Consider the following 18,848-nt stretch of genomic DNA (forward strand, 5'->3'; position numbering starts at 1 on the left):
GAATGCCAGGCTGCTGAATGAGCTACCATGAGTCTCCAGGCAAGCTGGGGTGAAATGCCCTGCAGTGCCTAAGCTAGGACAGATAATAGACACCACAGTGTGCAGAGAAGGAAGAAGCAGCCATGAGGGAAGGAAAACCTGGGGGAGGAAAAAGCTGTTGGCAGATAGCGCTAACGCCTGAGATAGGCTGGAACAAGCAGGAAAGGGTTGAGGCTGCAGTGCCAAGCTTAATGCCAGGAGACGCATGAAGAGGAGGCCCTCTCTTCTTAAGAAAGAAAGTGGGTCAAGGGGCGGCAATGGCGGACGGGGAGCTCGTGAGGGAGGCGCGACCCCCGCGCGGGCGGCGCTAACGGTCGCCGCGAGCGACAGCCTGAAGAGCCCGTGACGGAGGTCGACAGCGCGAACCCGCCCCGCCCGCCTCGCGGTGACGTCAGGGGGCGGAGTCACAAAGGGGGCGGACCCATGGGGCACGTGGGCGGGGCTCCCCTCCACGAGTGGGCGCGACGTGAACGGTGGGTTTGTAGGCGGGGCCAGAGCGCAGCGGGCGGGGCGGTTAGAGCGCGCCGCTCGCGGCTCCTGTTGGGTGACCCAGTGGCCTAATGGATAAGGCATCAGCCTCCGGAGCTGGGGATTGTGGGTTCGAGTCCCATCTGGGTCGGGCCGCGCCATGTTTTGTGGCGAATTTACAGGCGAAAAGATTAAAAAAGCACAATACCCGTCACGGAGGTTTCCGGGGTGGCAGCACCGCGTGCCGGCAACGCTTTTAACCGCGGCGACGGGGGCCACGGCCAAACCCCAGAGCGGTGGCCGCAGGAGATGGCGCCGCCCTCGCGTCACGCGTGGGTCCCGTGGTGCCCTCCACACGTGAGAGAACCGAGGGAAACGATTTTGGGGCTTTTCTGGTAATTGCATCCCCAGCACTTCTTCCTTCACAATTAAAATACAATGACAGAAAGACGAGCATAACGCAATTGATAAATGCTACAGTCACATTAACCTGGAGTTACCACACGTTAAAACTTCCATAGGTTTTGCATCCTGGCCTGCTGTCTGTATCCTCCTCCTGCTGCTTGGAACAAAGACTTTTAAGAATTTAATTAAATGGCGTAATGGATAGAGCATTTCCATAGGCTTTCCACGTTATTCCTTGTGCTTTACAGACATGCATGAGTTTACCAACTTTCACAGCATCCCCCCCCGGGCTAGCGAGGCAAAATGGTGCAACAGAAATGCAGTCTAGTAATAAGGTCACCCGTTTCAGCTGGGAAAATAAGAGTAAGCCTGCTTAATTCAGTGAGCCAAAAGGGGGCTCCCTTGACATGCGAAATCTTCCAGCGCTCTGCTTGTTAGCAAAGGCAGACTAAGGCTGGAGCTGTACTGGCATCAGCAGGGCTTTCCCTTGGATGGGATAATAACTATTGTATTTTTTCAGGCTTAAAAGGAAAATTGGAAAAGGTTCTTTAAAGCAGATGTTAACAGATACAGAAGGGCTAGCCAGAAATATTAGGCTATACATCAACACATGCACGTGCTTACAGGTGCTGCCGTGTGCACGACGCTCGCTCTGCTGTCCACGCACCGCTCTTCATCCAGAAGTACAGCTGCTCTGTCTGATTTTCCCTGGAAAATACAATAGGAAATTCCCCACCTCCGAAAAAAAGGCTTCTCCTGCTGGCCCCCATGCAGAGCAGGGCTCGGGGCTGCTCCACGCTGGGTCCCGGCGGCTGCGGGCGTTCCGGGAGGCAGCGGGACCGCGCGCCTTGGTCCGGCTCCAGTGGGTTGTCCAGAGAGTGATTCCCGTTTCCCCTAAGGCTGCCTCTCATTAGCATGAATCGGGGGAAGGGCATAAAAGGCTCCAGTTCATTTTGAGGCTGGGAAAAAAAAAAAAAAAAAGAAAAGAAAAAATAAAAAGACCTTTTACTTCAGCATGACAACCAAAGTGTTTTGGCTCCTCTGCTTTCTCATTAGATCCTCTTCCAGCTCAGTGGCCGGTAAGTTTATTAATGTTAAATGCGGGGCTGGGGCATATTTGCTTATGGTATCAAGGGAGGCTGAACTCATTACTCCAAATTCTTGCCCTCGAAGCCTGGCTTCGCTGTGGTCTTTGCTGTGAGAGGTGGCTGCGGCCACACAAGGGCTCCAGAACGGAGTGTTTCAGAACCTTAATGGGACATAAATTGTAAGACTGGATTTGTGAGGGTTTGAGAGAAGAAAAAGCACCTGCCCCAAGCAGGCGGGTTGCAGCTGCCCCGGGTCCTGCTCGCCACAGCCAGCAAGTGAGGTGCGACCTGTCTGCACACGCGGGATTTTTGTATGGAACTTTTTCCCTTTTGGTCTCCTTCCTGTCACCTGTAGGCTCCCGATTTCTCATAGGTTTCTGCATGCTGCCACCTGTGCTGCAGGCTCTACCGTCCCACCGAATATAGGGACATAAAGGACATAGTCGATAGGGAAGAAAGAAGAGGTTCTGGTGTGGTTATATTTCGGCTACAAGAGCTAGATGGGAATAGACTGAGATAAGAGGATGAGTTTCAACGTCCTGAACAGATCGGGTAGAGAAAATTAACTATTTCTCATTAAAATCCATGACTGAGAAAGCATGGAAGCAAAAACTGAAAGTACATTTATAAAAGCAAGTCCTAAACACCTGTTCAGAGTTCACAGCTTTGTGTTGAAACATCTCCAAACCCCCCCTTGCCTCTTGCTCTCTCTAGCTTGGACTTCCTCCACCCCTTTCTTCATGGACATTCTTTTGACTTTACTTGTGTCCAGCCTGAGTATCAGGGAATCTTTCCCATGACAGCAGCTGGTGAGAGCGCAGGGGGAGAAATGGCAAGGTCAGCAGTTGAGAGTCAGTTATGGGAGATAAACCAGAACGTTGTTCATCTGGGTATGTCAAATCTGTCTTTTCACATAAAGGAGTCAGGATCAGCCTCCTACACTGTGCTAACCACAAAGAGTGAACACCCAGACAGCGGCTGTGTGTGGGTGAACTGTTTTAAAATAGTCTGTGCTGGCTAACTGAAGTCATGACAATAAAGAGCTCCAAGGGGAGGATGAACTGCAAGAGGAAATTTCTTTCTTCCCAGGCTAAGTGGAAAGTCATTTTGTTTTGTGAGCTTCAGATGATCGAGGTGAAGGTAAACGGAGCTCCAGCCTTTCTATTTTTCAATAGATTGTCAGTCCCATCCTGTCTTTATCAAGTCTTTATCCTCTTTACTTACTAAAACAAAACCAGCCTTCAGTAATTGCAATTCAGCAGCAATAGCCTAGTTACCAGAGTGTGTCATCTTGGACTCCCATAAAAATGTAGTGCAAAAATCAGAGATCTAAAATTCCAGATAAAAATCTTTACAGTAGTTTTCCAAGCCCATAGCCACTGGAAAGTCCAGATGACACTGTCAATAAGGCATCCCGTGGATGGGAAAACCAAATATTTCTCTTGTTCTGGTCTTTTAAACAAGCATCCCAAATGGCAATATGAACCTTGTTTCCTCACATGTTCCCTGGAGATCCAAGCTTTTGAGAAAAGCATTTGTTTATAAATTGTGTTTTTAATTTGCAATAATAATAAAGTAAAAATGCAAATCTCTTGTGTTTTGCTCACAGCTGCATTCCCTGCACTGGACAGAATACAGAGAACTGAAGAGCTCTACTCCGTTCTGCTGAGCTCTTTCTCAGTCATACTGTCATACCTCACTTAGGAGGTAGAGCCTCAGATCTGCCAAGCACATCCCATTTGGTCAAACATGAAATAAAAATAGATATATTTTTATATTTTTATATTTTTATATTTTTATATTTTTATATTTAATGTATATATAATGTATATACAATGCATATATAATGTATATATTTTTTATATACAATTATTTTTTAATATATATTTTAAACATATATATTTTTATTATTTGTATATAGGATTCCTGCCCTATCCTGGAAAGCCCATTCAGGCTTTCGGCAAAGATGCCTACAGCTCAGCGGACTCCATGCCCAGCCAGGTCAAACTCCCAGCCTGGGGCACCAGCAGCGCCGGAGAGAACCGCACTGCACAGCGGCTCCTGTCCCCCACGAACACGCAACGGCCAAAACCTGCCGAAATCCTCCCTCCCTCGTCAGACAAGAAGAAACGGACCAAGCCCTCCCTAGAGAACAACACGGGGCTGAGGAAGCACCTCAGTCTCTATGGGGCGGGCTCGACTCCGGAGGACCCTACGGAGGGGCCCCCTCTTACCTCCCTGGCCTTCAACCACGCAAACAGAAAGCCCGCGGACAGGCGGCTGGCGGAGGCCGCTAACAGCGTGTCAGCCCTTTTCCATCACGCGGCATCCCCCTACCAAAAGGGCAGATCCTTAGCAGGGATACACCCTTTCCCGGAGCCTGGAGCAGCCAAGACAGACGACCCTGCCACGCTGCATCGCTTCAACCGCCCCGGCATGATAAGCCCCTATAAGTCCATCGATGCCTTCAAGGTGGCCAAGCCCTCCTGGGTCACCAACCGCCAGTCACCCCACGTGCTGCATCACTTCAGTGGGCTGAGGAAAGGTAACGGCTCCGGCGGGAGCCCCATGGGCCTTCCCAAGGCTGGCAGCTCGGGGGGTGAGGAAGTCCAGGCCGTTGTCCCTCAGCCCGGTGTCCTCCTTGCAGACGCCCGCAAGGAGGAGGCCTGTGCGAGCACGTGCAGCCAGGACCAGGATGAAGTGGACGCCTATTGCGCGAGCGAGTTTGGTAAGCGGCTCCCCCCACACACCGCGTGGGGCAGCGGCCACCTCCACCCACCCAACACTGACGCTTCACTCCTGCTTTTAAGGAACTGTATCATTAACATGTTCAAAGGACCCATCTTTATAGATAGACTAAGACAAACAGTACCAAACCTTGCCTTACCCTTTTCCTACCTTAGTCTAGTACTGCTCTTCCCTCTATTCTCTACTCCTACAGGACAGATGATCTGGAAGACAGTATTTCAGTTAATGAGTGATAGAACTGGTAAAGCAGCTGTTTCAGATATTCTAAGGATAAACACGATAGCTGTTATTACTTACCTCTTAATATTTAGAATGACTTGGTGGTTTTGAGGCTACAATTTCAAACAAACTCAAGTGGTGGCCCCAACAGCTTTTTGTACTGATCCTTTCTGTACTGATCCTTTCTGCAGCAAGGCTTCCTGAAGGTCCTCCACACTTAATGGCTTTAGTCCTGCAGTTGGTGTGACTGAAGATGGTAGAAAACAGCCTGGCATTTTTACGCTGAATGCTTAAGAATTGTCTGACCGAAGAAAACTTTCTTACAATTATGAAGCTGTGAAATAGATATCAACTTTTTCTCACAGTATTTTAGGAGATAAGCAAAATACATGCCTAGTGGTAACAGATGTTTCCATTTGCGGAGTATAAACACACTGAGACATCTGTTTTCTCTAAGTAGAGTCAGGAAGTGCTTTCTACAAATGTAATATTCCTTATTTTTCCTCACCCTCAAGCATTCCTGTCAAATGTAGGCTTTGTATCAACCTGACCTTTATGTTTTTCAGCCTTTAACAAATAGCTGTCTTATCCATCTCTTAACTGAAGATGACAGGTATGTTTTCCTTACATGACCCGGACTAAAAAAACACCAGTCTGAGCAAACAGATCAGCTGAAGATTCATTGCAATGATCCAAGACAGCATTTCATTTCTCTACATTTGCAGTAAGATTAAAGATTAAATGACAAAGCAAAAAAAAAAAAAACCAAAATTAAGATACCCCAGGGGACCCTACACCTTCCCTGCTTAGAAAGTATTTCAGGTTTGAAAGAAAAGGCACTTGTCACATGAAGCAACAAGGGCCCTGAACAGACCATGTTCTACTGTCAGTCACTTAATGCTCTGCGCCCTATTGCTGGGTCTGGCAAGTGCCAAGTTAACCAGAGGCACAAGAAACCTGCAGTCTTACCTGTTACACAGGTAAGAAGTAATGGTTCTTTTTGCCTAAAACTGGCATTATATCTGCTTTACTGAACAACTCTCAGTAGTTGATTTTGAAACATTTTATAACCTTTATACATATATACATATATCAGACCCTTAGCACTATAGTAACTCAGCCAATGCTAACGTGATGACCTCCTCAAGTGTGATAATTTGAAGCAATCCCTACTTTCAGGAATGGCCATTACTGGGTCAAATAAATTTGTGCTGACATTTACTTTACATGATTTTCAATGAGAGTTCTCATATATATACACCTTGAATTGTCACCAACATACAAAACCTGACTTTTTTTTTTCTTTTCTCTTTTTCTTCCTTAAACCAGCAGTGAATGGAATTGTTTATAACATGGAAAGCTTGGGGCAAGGAGTCCACTTGATTACTCTTCTGGTAAACAGTGATGGATTATACAAGATGAGTCGCCTGTATATTACTCCCGATGGTTTCTTCTTCCGGGTTCACATTCTAGTTGTGGATACTTTAAACTGCAGTAAACCATGCCCAGACTTTAAACTTGGTAAACAAACCCAGCTCAATCCATTTCACTACTCCTGCGTGCAGTGCCAGTTTCAGTTTGCACTAACTTAACAATCTCATCTTAGGGTCCCGTGATATTTTCAAAAGAAATTGCATTTACTGTTAAAGTGGATTTTCCCCCCCCACCCCCGCTAAATTTGCAGGACAGGCCCAAGCGCATGGCAAAAGCGTGGAAGGCTAGTCCTTGTTTTATCCAGTTTCAGAATGAGTTCACACATCTTTATGATTGCTAAAAAAGAATTTAAGCAGGAGCTGCTTTTAAGCAGCTTTTGATTTAATGCCACGTCTTTGGAAGTGGTGTAGTTTTCTAGGTATCAAATGTTATCAAATAGCAACTTTTCACCAAAAGCTTCCAGTTGCAGTATAAGGCAGTAAATCACTATTTTAGTGCAAGTATTGCCCGAGATCCCATTAAAGTTCAGAGTGCCACATGCTGAGTTATCTGCACTGGGTGCAGGGTGCAGCTCCGTGCCCGTGCTCCTCAGTCCGTCGCGAGGAATGAAGCGCGGGAGCTGCAGGGAATCCATCCGTGCCTCCTCCGGAGCTCACGTGTGTTTTGCAGGCAGCAGGTACATCGTGATGGGCCGTGTCTACCACAAGAGACGGGAGCTGCCGGCGCGGCTGCTGCGCTTGCTGCGAGGACGCCTGCGCCCGGGGGACGGGCTGCTCCGGAGCAGCAGCAGCTACGTGAAAAGGTTCAACAGGAAGAGGAATCACGACGTGCAGGGGGCTCATGCTAAATGTGGATAAGGCTGCTGTGACCTCCTTTGGGCGCACAAGCACCAGGAGAGCCTGGTTTAGCAACAAGTAGTTCCACTTAAGCCTGGCACTGGTGGTGACGCTTGTTTTCGTGCTTTGGCAGTCACTAACTGGACGTTCCGAGTAGGTGCCTCCCTATATATTGAGAAATTCAGCACAAAGTATAGAGAACCTTAACTCATCATGAATCTTCTCTAGCTGTTTTCAGAACTGCAGGCTACTACTGCCTTCTGCGCTCCAATGTCTTCCTAATAATCTGTAACAAAGTGAAATTCTGGAGACACCGTTCTAGGTACAGAAGAACAAGCTGAAATCTGAAAGCCTCAATATTGGAAAGTGTTAGATAATACAGTTTTATCTGTACAGAGCACCAACTGCATTTTCACACAACTCTGCTTAAAGCACTCTATGCATTTCATTCCAAATAATCATTCCTGTTGTTTTTGATTTCTTCAGACACGTCAATGGTTCTGATGCAGCTTACACCACTTTTCAGATGGAGCTCAATTTTCACATAAGGTACACAAAATAGCTATGCAATTATTCAAGCATATGAATTCACTAACCAAAAGCAAATCAAATAGCTACATAACACAAGTGCCCAATTAGGCTCACAAGTAATTGCATAAACTGATGCCAAGGAATGCAAAATAAGCATGCAATTACGTGGACCTTTTGTATGCCTGGTTACACTGTTAGTGCCTTAAAGTTCAGTTCTAGAACTGTGTACAGAATGTAATTCTCCTGTGATAATTGTAACCAATTTGTACTTGCACATCAATAAAGTTGCTTTTAAGATACAATCTTTAAGTTTTGGTACCCTTAATGTGATGGGAATGCAAGAGTCCCCCTGCAAGGGGATTGTACTATTTATTCCAAGAGACAAATCATTGCCTTTAAAAGAAGCTAATGAAGCATTAATTGGTTTGGGGGGTTCACTTCCTGAGTTCTGAAAGATACAAAAGAAAACCTGATCAAACATCTTAAAACTGTATGACACCACCACTAAAAAAGCTTAAAAAAAATGTCCCTATATACTATATGGCAATTGAAAACACTAAAAACACTAAATAGGACTCTTTACAAGATGAAATTTTATGTGTGGGTGGGTGATTTCCTCAATAAACTGAAACTGATTCATAGGCAATTACGCATGATCTGGCAATGCCAAGATGTTAACATTACCAAATGTTTCATTAGAAACACCACCAAATCGATGTCAAACACATTACTTTATTTGTCTAAGGTTGATGTGTCCTATAAGGTACAAAAAAAGTACTCTTCAGTTTGCCACAATTTGTTAAAAACATAGCAATCTATTGCCTACAGGTAGGAAACTTTTAAATAACGTCATATGTATTTAAATAGTACAGAAATATTGTGAAGTTGTGATATGCAGGATATGTTGAAATGCTGTTAGAATTTCAGATTTTTTTCCTTTTTGCATTAAAAAGAAATCACAATGCATACAATATGCAGCATTTTAAGTCAAAGGACAACATAACCTAAATGCAACTAACTCTAATTTTAAGAAGCATAAATGGATTATTGTTTTCACATCAAACAATTTTTAGTTTTCACATAAAGGTTAAATGACAACATCTGTATGTACAAAAAATGGGGTTTATTAGGTAAAATTATCCCAGAACCAGTACACCTGAGCCTGTAAGTGTAAGAAAATGTGGTCAGTAGCAATGTCTTTTTAAGAAATTAACAGGAAAGGTTCTTGCATAGCAAGGTGTGAGTTTAAACCCAAAAGGAGCTTATCTATAAATCAGGTAAATCCCAGATAACTGTAAAACAAAAACTAATTGTGAATTAGTGCAAAAGCTAGTCCAATGGTTGAAGAGCTGCATAAACCACGGTGATTAACTGCAGACAGTTAGTAGGACAGTCTTTCATATATGCAGTGCGACAGTGACACGACAGAAAGAAAAGCAAAAATCTGCAAATTGCATCATCTGTTGACTTCAGTTTACCCTTCATGCTAGAATCCTCATACAGGAAACAATAAGGCCATCCAGAACAGCTTTCAGAGATTAAATTATACTTGGTACTTTACATTCCTAGAGTACTTTGCAAAATATCACCTAATTCAGCAGTAGGCAATGACATTTTGCAGAATACTTGCTACCATGTTATCTGCTGCAGTAATTTTGGCACCACTGTAGAAATTTTATAAAGAGACAATAGCTGCTTAAGTAGTAAATACTACCTGTGGAGTAAAATAAAGTCAGATCTCCCTGGCCAGGTCCCTCCCTTCTTACTTACATTATCTATAATTCTCAACAGATCCCCCCAAGGGTTACAAACATATTAGCGCACACTCAAAGACACCTACATGTGTGGGGAGAACAATTATCTCCATTTATTTTGTTTCATATACATCCATATTTTGAATTTTAATACAAAAGAAAAAAAATTAGAATCTGACAAATGTTTACAAACAAGATACCTTCAAATAGATTTTACTCATCTCAGTCTGGTGCAGAGTAAATGACAAATTGTACTGTTATATTCAAGGCAACAGAGTCTGTAGTCCATGACCACTTAGCCCAACTTTTATGCAAGCTTAATTGTTTTTATCTACCATGAATGATAAACTCATTGTTGATTCCCAGTTCTCTGTGTGTGTGCACATGTGTACATAGCAGCTCCTTTCATAGAAAGAAAAGGCATCTAGAGGTCTTCTTGTACTTTTACCTACAGGAATCATGTTAAGATACAGAATGGATTACATGTAACCGGGACTGGATTTTATAAGAAAAAATAATTAGCTGACAAATGAGGGCAGCAATAAAAAAGCGTCTTTTTTGCAACAATAAATAAATACAGTCAAAGTTTTCTGTGTGGACTTTAAACCAGCTTCTTCACTGAAGAACAGACGTGGCATTTCCATGGAGTTAAACTTGACCCCATTTACTGTATCTTTTTTCTTGCTCTCTCTCCTTCAAAAAAACAAAGTTTTCCTGCTTCTGCCACAATAGTACAACAATTTGATCTTGACAAGAAAGTGGTGCTGCTGATTTTTATTTCTTTGTCCTTTGGACAAAATAAGCCAAGAATATAATTTGACTGCTGTGACCAATAAAAACGCAGTTTACATCAAGTCTTGTCAGGATAACCTGACTAAAAACATCTGGCTTCTTAATTAAAAATTTTCAGACAACCAGATCCTTGCTCGTGTGTTAGGTTAACACGCTGAACTCTAAGAAGCTGTAGACTGCAGTTTGTTGTTATGGGACCTGCAGAATACAGAAGAAAGTGAAGAATTAAGCACCCTTCATTTCTGAGAACACAGTTGCTGCAAGGTGTTGCCAGGGGGAAATCACTAGCAGGGAACTAACACCAGGCTGCTTCTGTTGTTTTAAAATAAGCATCTCAATTTTCTGCACATTTCCACCTACAACATACAAAAACTTCACTACCTATAAAATGGGGTGCGTCCCTGGAATATCCAGAAATGCCTGAAATCAGTTTTATTCTCAAGTTTACACAGTAGTAGTCTATTTAGAAGAAGGCATAAAGAAAATTTATGAGTGTGAATATTTATAATAAGTCATAGTTAGCTTAAATTTTTCAAGAAGTCTTTGGATTAACTTAATATAAAAAACTGAACAGGCATATTAAAAATCACATTTTTGCTAATCAGAGTTCAGCAAAACTCTTCTTTGACATTCACAGTTTTATTAGTGACTGAAAATAAAACAATAAAATACACTGTTTCCAAGATTAATTTTTCATTTTTTCCATACAGTATTCCAAGGAATGGGACAATTTTGTTAATACATTTATATTTACCAGCACAACTGCTGATAGAAAACCAAAAAACCCCCCACACCCAACCCCCCAACATTTACTGCTCATACAAGTGATCTGGATTTTTAGGGCAGTTTAATATCATCAAATTGTACAATAAAAGAAAGGGACCCCAACATCCAGTTCTGATTCCAGTTAAAAAGTTCAGACTAAAGATATCACAATCTGCAAGAAAAGAAAGAACACGGATGGTAAAAATGAAAAACAACAACAAATAAAATGCAGCAATGAAATTAGTGTGCAAGCAGTGAATGCTGGATAACCAGCTAAAGCAAGATGACAGAAACATGAGGACTACCTGAGCAATCACTACTAAAGTCTTAAATTAGAAAGAAAAATGCCAGATTAACTCGTTTGCTCTCACCTTGCTTCTTATCAATCCTACTCTCACTGTACTTAGAATAACAGACAGCTCCCACAACTGTGGATATAAAATGAAGCCTCCCATTTAGTTAATTACAATGGATTAATGGATTTAATCCTGCATTAATCTTGACTAGCAGTTTGCTTTGACTATTACAGCCAGAAAGTAAAGGCAGTTTTAGTTCTATACAGAACCAGAAAGCAGCAGATTGAAGCCTCTAGTAGAGGTACATGTTCTCTTTCAGGAATGTGTATTTTAGGGAGATTCTCTATGTCAATCTTTGTACTAAAAATAGCATTAAAAATGGACTTTTTTAAAATATGAATTGTGTTCAGCTTTTAACATCTTACTGTAAAGCCTACTTCCTCCTTCTGTTTCACATATAGCGAGTTACAGAAAAGTAGCTTTCAAGTATATGAAAAGGCAATAAAATCTATAATACAATCATTTGTTCCTGGTTTATAAGCTGCATGAAAAGTTTGCCTTTTTCTGGTATCTAAAAAGGTTTTCTGTACAACAGAGATCATCGAAACTGTGAACACCACAGCGTTATTTTGATCAGAAATAAGAACTATTTTGTTTAGCCTTGATGTAGCAACGACTTAAAACATCACTCAATTTTTCTTCAGTTATGATACTGTCCAAATCCATACCTTAACCACTCATTTTGAGCAAAAGTTACAAAAGAAACTCAATAAAATAATGATGCTTAAATGTGAATGAAAACAGTATGGCTGGATAGTATAGAAGAGATTGGGGAGGGTAATGGGGGGAGCTGCTCAGACAGGTGCACGCAGAAGCAGATACCTGTATTAATGCAAGCTGGGCTTACAAAACCATACGAGATTTTAGGGGACAACAGAATAGGTATGATTAAGAACATCTCTGCTTACCTGCTTGCCTTAAATCCTTTAAGTTTCTGTACAAAGAATGATTCAAGAACTTCCGCGCACTGGTAGAAAGGAGAGTCACTTGGATTGTAGTAGCGACAGTTATCAAAAATTTTGGTCATATCTGCCACAAACTCCGTGACTTTTTTGTAGTAACGTTTCAGTATTCTTTCCTCCATGGTGGCAAGGTCTTCAAAGAAACCAAGAATTATTAAGGTGAGACATTTTCCCATTCAGATTCAGGAGCTGACGTTATGAGAATACCAGGTAAGTTGGACACGTTTGCTGGCGTACGCGTAATGCTAACAGGGTGGCATGAGCAAACCTCCCTCTAAGAGGCACTAAGAGGACCTATTCATCCTTAACTAACATGTAAATAGCAAAAGTGGCTTTGAAAAACCTGAGTTCTTGTAGGAACTTATTTATCATTTACATAGAAACTAAGGGTAAAAAAAAAGATAATCTTGATTTTGTTACTTGCACTTTGCTTTCCTTACAGCTGTCTGATAGCTAACAGCTATACATACATACATGATTTTTATTCTGTTTAATCCTTCTCATTACTTTTTATTTTCATCCATGACTTGTTTTGAATAAATTATCAGTTTCCACAGGGATATACACATTACCACATGGCACAGAGAGATTTCAAGTGCAGGATCATGCAAAATGCCAATGTTCCCATTCTTACTGACTAGACAGATTAAGAAAACAGGACCAGCGAATTAAGCAGTATTGGTCCTATTGTCATGCAAATGTAAATTCAGTAGAGGGGGAGGAATATAAATTGCCAACTATAAATATAGTTGTCTAAATGTATAGTGGTACTTTCAGCTGGAAAAAAAGAATGACCTACCTTTGAGAAAATGCCTTTAAAGCACTTACTTTGAATTGCCACTAGTGGCAGAATACATAAAAACATGTATAGCTTGGCCTAGATTACCTAGTGATAACAAACACCCTTTCTTGCTGCTTAGTGAGAGCACATTTAGGACTTTCAGAATTAATTTCATGATTATATGCTTAATTATATTATAATTATAGCTTTCTTTTCAAGCTCTAACCTCTACAAAAACAGAAGGTTAATTAACCCACATTGGATATTCACGCTGCAAGTATTTCTCCAAGCAAATTCATCATCAGCAACGTATAAACCCAAAAAGAACCATTTTCAATTTGGCTCTACCACTTCACCAAAATTCTTATTTTATACATTAGGCAGGGTGTATCCGGGTTAAGGAGTTAGCCTACAAGCAGATAAATTAACTCTCTCCCATGAGCTTCAAGGCATCAATGGGAAATCGCATGGTTCACCTGACTACAAAATGTGTATCCTGCACATAGTATTTTTAAGATCCCTGGAGGGAAACAGTTACTGGTAATGAATTAGAACTTTGTATCACTAGAAACCCAGATCAACTCACTCCATCATCCATAAACACTTACCCATTGGTTCTTTAATTACACCATAATAATCTGGTGCATCGTTCGGATCTACTGGTTCCAAGAATGGCCATGCCATCTTGTGAGCCTAGTGAGTTGAGAAGATACCATTACACACATGCAAAGATGCAGCAGCAGTTAAATTTCTCTTTATATTTTTGTCTGCATGGGTCTGGAGTTGAATTTAAAGTGCAATGTTACCTGAAGAGGTAATATCATGATTGTCTCAAGTTTTAAAGCTCTATTGGATATACTGAACAGTTTTGAGTTTATGATAGAAAGTATGAAATTCAGAGGGAACAGGATACTGGATTAAAGCTTCTTAGAAAAGTAACTATTCACTCAAAGAGGCTGGGGCTTTCCACGTAGAAATTGGACAATTTTCGATTTCAAGTATTTCAAAATCAATCTTCAAAAATGTTTTTGTAAAATATAAGACAATATAAAATATTTCTCCTTTAAGCCTTATGTTATCACACTTTTTTAATGATAATTTCTTTAGCTATTAAAGTCTTTACAGGGATAGTAATGCATAAGCTAGAAATATACTGCTCTAGATGACACGATAGAGTATTTCTCATCAGCATGCCATTACTTCCAGGCTGGTAATGGCTTTCTGCAGGAATACAGTATTACATAAAGCTTAGTAACTGTGAAACGTGAGTACAGAAGTTGTGACCACAAATCATATAAAACAAATCTGAGAACAGAACCTTGCACACTTTCCACATCAAGTGCAGTTTCTCTACCTCTCCTGACTTTTCGGTATTCTGAGTAAAGCTGCTTCCCTTAAAAGCCACCCACTGCAGTGGAACCGTGGAGTTTCACTACCTCAGAGGCAGTGATCTCCCAACTAGCACAAATTTTGCTCTGTAAATTAATGTTAACTAAGTTTGCAGCTGACCTAGTGGCACTTCTCACAAAATAACAAAACCAGAAGAAAACTTGCCGTTTCCTATTCAAAATGGTGACCAAGAGCAGGAGGTTAAACCAAGATTCACTAGCTAAGCTTTGCTGCGATCCCTATTCTCACCTGTAAGGAACGTAGAACTCTTCTTAAACCTTCATAATCTTTATCAGTTAGTGGACTGAGCACAGTCATGGCATCTTCTGTGGATTGACATTGTGGACACACATATTCATCAATAAGATCTGCCTCACTTTGTAAAATGCCAACACAGCGCCCATGATACCAGTTCTGACATCGGTCACAGCCAATGTAAAATCTGCAAGATCCAAAAAAAGTGTTAGTGACTCAATCTATTTAATAAAATATTCCATTTAAAAACATAAACCTGCAATCCCCTGCACATGAGCAGATACTTTGCACGATTAAGTACAAGGGTAACGTGACACTTCAGACTGACAAATGCTTATTGAACTACTCAACAGCTTTTGCATTTACAAACACACTGAACTGCCAAACAATTTCATGTCAAAGTTAGTTACTAGATTTTATACTAGACACACTTTCAAGCAATCAGGGTTTCAAAAATCATTCATGTGTTTAGAGCTGAAAGGAGCAGTGTAACACCAGAACTCTCACCCAAACAGGGCTCCAAAACTATTCCAAATGCATTTTGTGCAAACTGCACTACAATCTCGGGCTCCTGTTACCCTCTGCACAAACATTTTATATAGATGGTTCAGTCTCATAGCTGAATACAGAAGGAGTATCCCATGATACAAGGCCTTACAATAACACATACCAACCACATACCCCCCCATACTAAAATTATGCTTTCTCTCTAGATTAAAAAGACTATAGTACATACAATTCCACTAAATGCTATTATTTGTTTTATTCTTTCTAGTTCTCCCTTGTTAAAATTAATTCCAATTGAAAGTTTTTTTTTTTTATTTTTTTAAACAAAATATTTGTAATACCTTGAAAACTTTCACTTTTCCTAAATATTTACTACATAGAAACATTTGGGGGAAGAAGAGAACTACCGAAAAGGCATTTGTATTACCAACGATTACAATATATGCAGAATAACTTTTTTTTCTTTCTTTTTTTTTTTTTTTGTTGTAAGGAACAGGTAACCAAAGTCAGAGCAGTTTGCTACCTAGACATTAAATAAGAGGTTCTTATCAGAACTCACTGCGACTCATCATAAGGTGTTCTGCAGATACAGTACAATTCCTCACTGCTGCCCTCTTGTGCCCGTTTACAATCATTACAGATGTACACATCCATTTTCTTAGCCTCCTTTTCTGTGATGCCAACACATTCTCCATGATACCAGTTAGTACAAAGATCACAGCCAATATAGAACCTAAAAGTATTCACAATGAAAATGACAATGTAATTGTCATTTCAAATGGCATGGCACTTTTCCCTGCATTTCTCTTTGATGCCCTGGTTTGCTGGCCTATTTTCTGCAGCTTTCTGTCTTGGGTCCCTTCCTTCCTGCCCTTCTGTCCTTGCAAGCTAACATTTCATGCTGCAGCTAAACTGTCAATAGGGTCGCTTGGGTTGATTTTAAATTGACAGTTTATTGAAATGCACATCAGGATGCAACAAAACTTGGAAAGCTGGGCTAAAAACATACATCTCCAATGCGCGTGTGAAAAACTGCAAAAGGCACAAAAAGACAAGGCCAAAGGAAAGGATTTACATTTTCAAAACTGTAGGTCAAAAGTCACTTAAATAGTTCCTTGAGATTTGAAAATGTAGGTCTCAGTTAATTTAAAATACAAAGCAAAGCGCAAACACCAACTAGGAGTTACAAGTAAACTACAGAGAACATGCATACCAGCCATGTGTAGAATACATATCGGTATAACATGATATGAAAGAAAATGGTGTCAGAATATGGTCATTGTAATTCTAATTTTTGGGGGGCCTTGCAAAACAGATATTCAACTACCCCAAACTGCAGCACATTGGAAAGTTGGCCACTTGGCAGTCAGTGCCTCCCTGGGACGAAACTACGTGACGGAACCAGATGTGGTATGACACAAAGTGAAGGGAACCAGATACAGAACCATGTAATGGGACCTGGCACAGAATGACGTGATAGAAACTGTAAAATATTATGCAAGAATGTTTGACATTTGTGTATGGATACCTCCAAACATATCTGCCACTAGCCACAACCAAAAAGATGGGCTGAGCTACACGCCCGTTCTCTCTGCCTCAGCAGAAGCCTCCCTAGGCTTTGGAGTCCACCTGCCACAAGCTGCTTTATCATTTACTGCCATTCTCATTTGTCAGTTGACAACATTAACCATAGGACAGTACAAATTAGCAACAGCACAGCAGCTAGCACATGTCCAACGAAACAAGCAGCCAGTTTCCTGGGCCTCTGCATGTGTCTCATATACTCAACTCCTGCTTTTCTCTTAATTTTCAGCAAGATAAATCCTAAAACTGAACAAACCAACTATCCACCACAACTCAGCTTGTTTCCTTTGCCCAAAGCTAACTGCATCTAGTTGCTCCTGGTGTTCTGCAAGGACATTCACATCTAGATTTAGATGTTAAACCTTGCCCCTTGCCTTGGAACAGGCTTCACGTTATAACAAGCTTGAATATAAATATGAATCTTAGAAGGATACCCGTACTGACCACCCTCAAAAGCAATGAGCAAATCACATACAACTCCTGACTGGCATAAATGACAACTAAAAAGATAAAAGGTCTGAAATAAAATAAACAAAGAATTGTAGTGGATTTACTGCATTCTAACAAATGTATACTACAGTTGTAATATAAATTATTTTCTAAGGTTGCACTTTCATCTTCGCTAAAGTAGAAATGAGACACCAGCACAAACAGGAATATCTGGTGCCCGTGCGTGTGCGCACACATAAGTTATTTACCAGAACACTTTAGAAATGTGACTTTCCAAATCGTTAAAGAATAATGTGGTTCAACAGTACAGTCATTGTTTGTAAGAAGGTGAAATTCAGAATTCACAAAAAGCAGAGCAGTAGAACAGAATTACATTACTAAAATATACTGCTAAGTTTTTTAACATCTCATTTTCTTGACATTTTGTTCTGTGCATTTAAGCACAGTTCTCCGTGCTATGCACCAAAATTCACTGGTTGCCACATTTTTCACTGGCTTAGACAAATACCCACTGAAGTCAACATAAATAATTAGTCTGACAATGAAATACTTCTGCTAGTAAAAATAGTTTATTTCCTTTATTTTTATTGCAATGGTATTGCTTACTAACAACAGAAACAGTAGTACACAAGTTTGTGTTCAATATCACCGCAAAATGAGAACAGGGTATCCTCCTAAGTTTATTGAATGACAGATAAGACACAACTGTTTTATTAGGTTGAGTGAGATCCGGGAGATATGCATCTCTTATTGTAACAGTGAATTAACAACCTGGATATCTGAAGCCTGCTCTATAAAGGCTGAAGGTACAAGCAGCAGCCTCAACTTTTCCACACTGAAATAAGGCTGTAAGGATCTGAGCTACTGAACACCCAAGGTGGGAGAAAAAACGACTTAACTTCATTAAAAGAAAATAAATACAAGGCTAGAAGGAATCTCAAGAGATCCTCTAGTTCTGGCCCTAAATTTTATATGAGGCCCATTACTGGAGTGAAAGTGCTACTGCACATCTATACTTCTGTTATCAACATTTACATTTAAAACACCAGTACAGGCACTTTTTGGAATCTTAAGGAAAATACTCACTTGGAAATGGCCAGAGGTCTAATTCATTTCACATACCTCTGCACAGCTATCTGGTATAGACCATTACTGGCTCATGATGTTAGTCATCAGCAGTTTAAGCAGGTATGCACAGCACTACCCCGCAGCAATCCACTGAATCTTCCACTCCACTACTTACTCATTTTCTTCATAAACTTTGTTTATAGCATTTCCTATTTTACAGATTTTCCCCCCCAGCTTTCTAAATGTTTTATTCTCTCTGTGAAAGAGGACTCCAGCTTTCACTTTGCCAAAGGCTTACATATTCAACCCTGTGTTCCGGTCTTGTATATAACACACAGAAGCCACTATCTGAAACATCGGCCACAGTGAAGCACAGTCCAGTAACTTGGAATCCCCTTCACTGACTAGTGTTTTATA

General features: G+C 40.9%; 2 protein-coding genes and 1 non-coding gene across 7 annotated transcripts in view; 2 read left to right on the top strand and 1 right to left on the bottom strand.

Annotated features, from left to right (window-relative positions):
* The first annotated feature begins 585 nt into the window (after positions 1 to 585).
* TRNAR-CCG lies at positions 586 to 658 on the top strand. Its single transcript has one exon. It is a non-coding gene; the product is annotated as a tRNA-Arg (tRNA).
* Positions 659 to 4,389: 3,731 nt separating this feature from the next.
* CUNH17orf58 (chromosome unknown C17orf58 homolog) lies at positions 4,390 to 7,888 on the top strand. Of its 2 annotated transcripts, none has more exons than XM_026046881.1 (4): positions 4,390 to 4,545; positions 4,648 to 4,728; positions 6,297 to 6,488; positions 7,071 to 7,888. In XM_026046881.1, exons 1-4 carry the CDS (start codon positions 4,437 to 4,439, stop codon positions 7,256 to 7,258), a joined length of 570 nt encoding a protein of 189 aa, XP_025902666.1. In that variant the 5' UTR covers positions 4,390 to 4,436; the 3' UTR covers positions 7,259 to 7,888. The 2 variants fall into 2 exon arrangements, with proteins under 2 accessions (XP_025902666.1, XP_025902665.1); XM_026046880.1 differs by having other exon boundaries at positions 4,416 to 4,545; positions 6,300 to 6,488.
* Positions 7,889 to 9,679: 1,791 nt separating this feature from the next.
* The window catches only part of BPTF (bromodomain PHD finger transcription factor), a 44,055-nt gene continuing 34,886 nt past the window's right edge, over positions 9,680 to 18,848 (bottom strand). For 3 of the 4 annotated variants that reach the window (XM_026046861.1, XM_026046862.1, XM_026046860.1), the window contains exons 27-30: positions 14,817 to 15,009; positions 13,787 to 13,871; positions 12,344 to 12,530; positions 9,680 to 10,512 (exon numbers count right to left, since the gene is read on the bottom strand). In XM_026046861.1, coding sequence (XP_025902646.1) covers positions 10,476 to 10,512; positions 12,344 to 12,530; positions 13,787 to 13,871; positions 14,817 to 15,009 — 502 coding nt within the window. In that variant the 3' untranslated portion in view covers positions 9,680 to 10,475. Of the gene's footprint in view, positions 10,513 to 12,343; positions 12,531 to 13,786; positions 13,872 to 14,816; positions 15,010 to 15,888; positions 16,063 to 18,848 lie in introns of all 4 variants that reach the window. The other variant, XM_026046859.1, reaches the window with a different exon arrangement.

This window comes from Nothoprocta perdicaria, unplaced genomic scaffold (assembly GCF_003342845.1).
Source record: "Nothoprocta perdicaria isolate Ctin4 unplaced genomic scaffold, notPer1 scaffold_46, whole genome shotgun sequence".
Lineage (NCBI taxonomy): Eukaryota > Metazoa > Chordata > Aves > Tinamiformes > Tinamidae > Nothoprocta > Nothoprocta perdicaria.

What these genes read in the sequence shown, in the direction of transcription:
- CUNH17orf58 (XM_026046881.1), top strand. Translation starts at nt 4,437, where the DNA reads ATGATAAGCCCCTATAAGTCCATCGATGCCTTCAAGGTGGCCAAGCCC. An exon ending in CTTCAGTGGGCTGAGGAAAG is followed by an intron (nt 4,546 to 4,647) that starts GTAACGGCTCCG and finishes TCCTCCTTGCAG; the next exon opens with ACGCCCGCAAGGAGGAGGCC. An exon ending in ATGCCCAGACTTTAAACTTG is followed by an intron (nt 6,489 to 7,070) that starts GTAAACAAACCC and finishes TGTGTTTTGCAG; the next exon opens with GCAGCAGGTACATCGTGATG.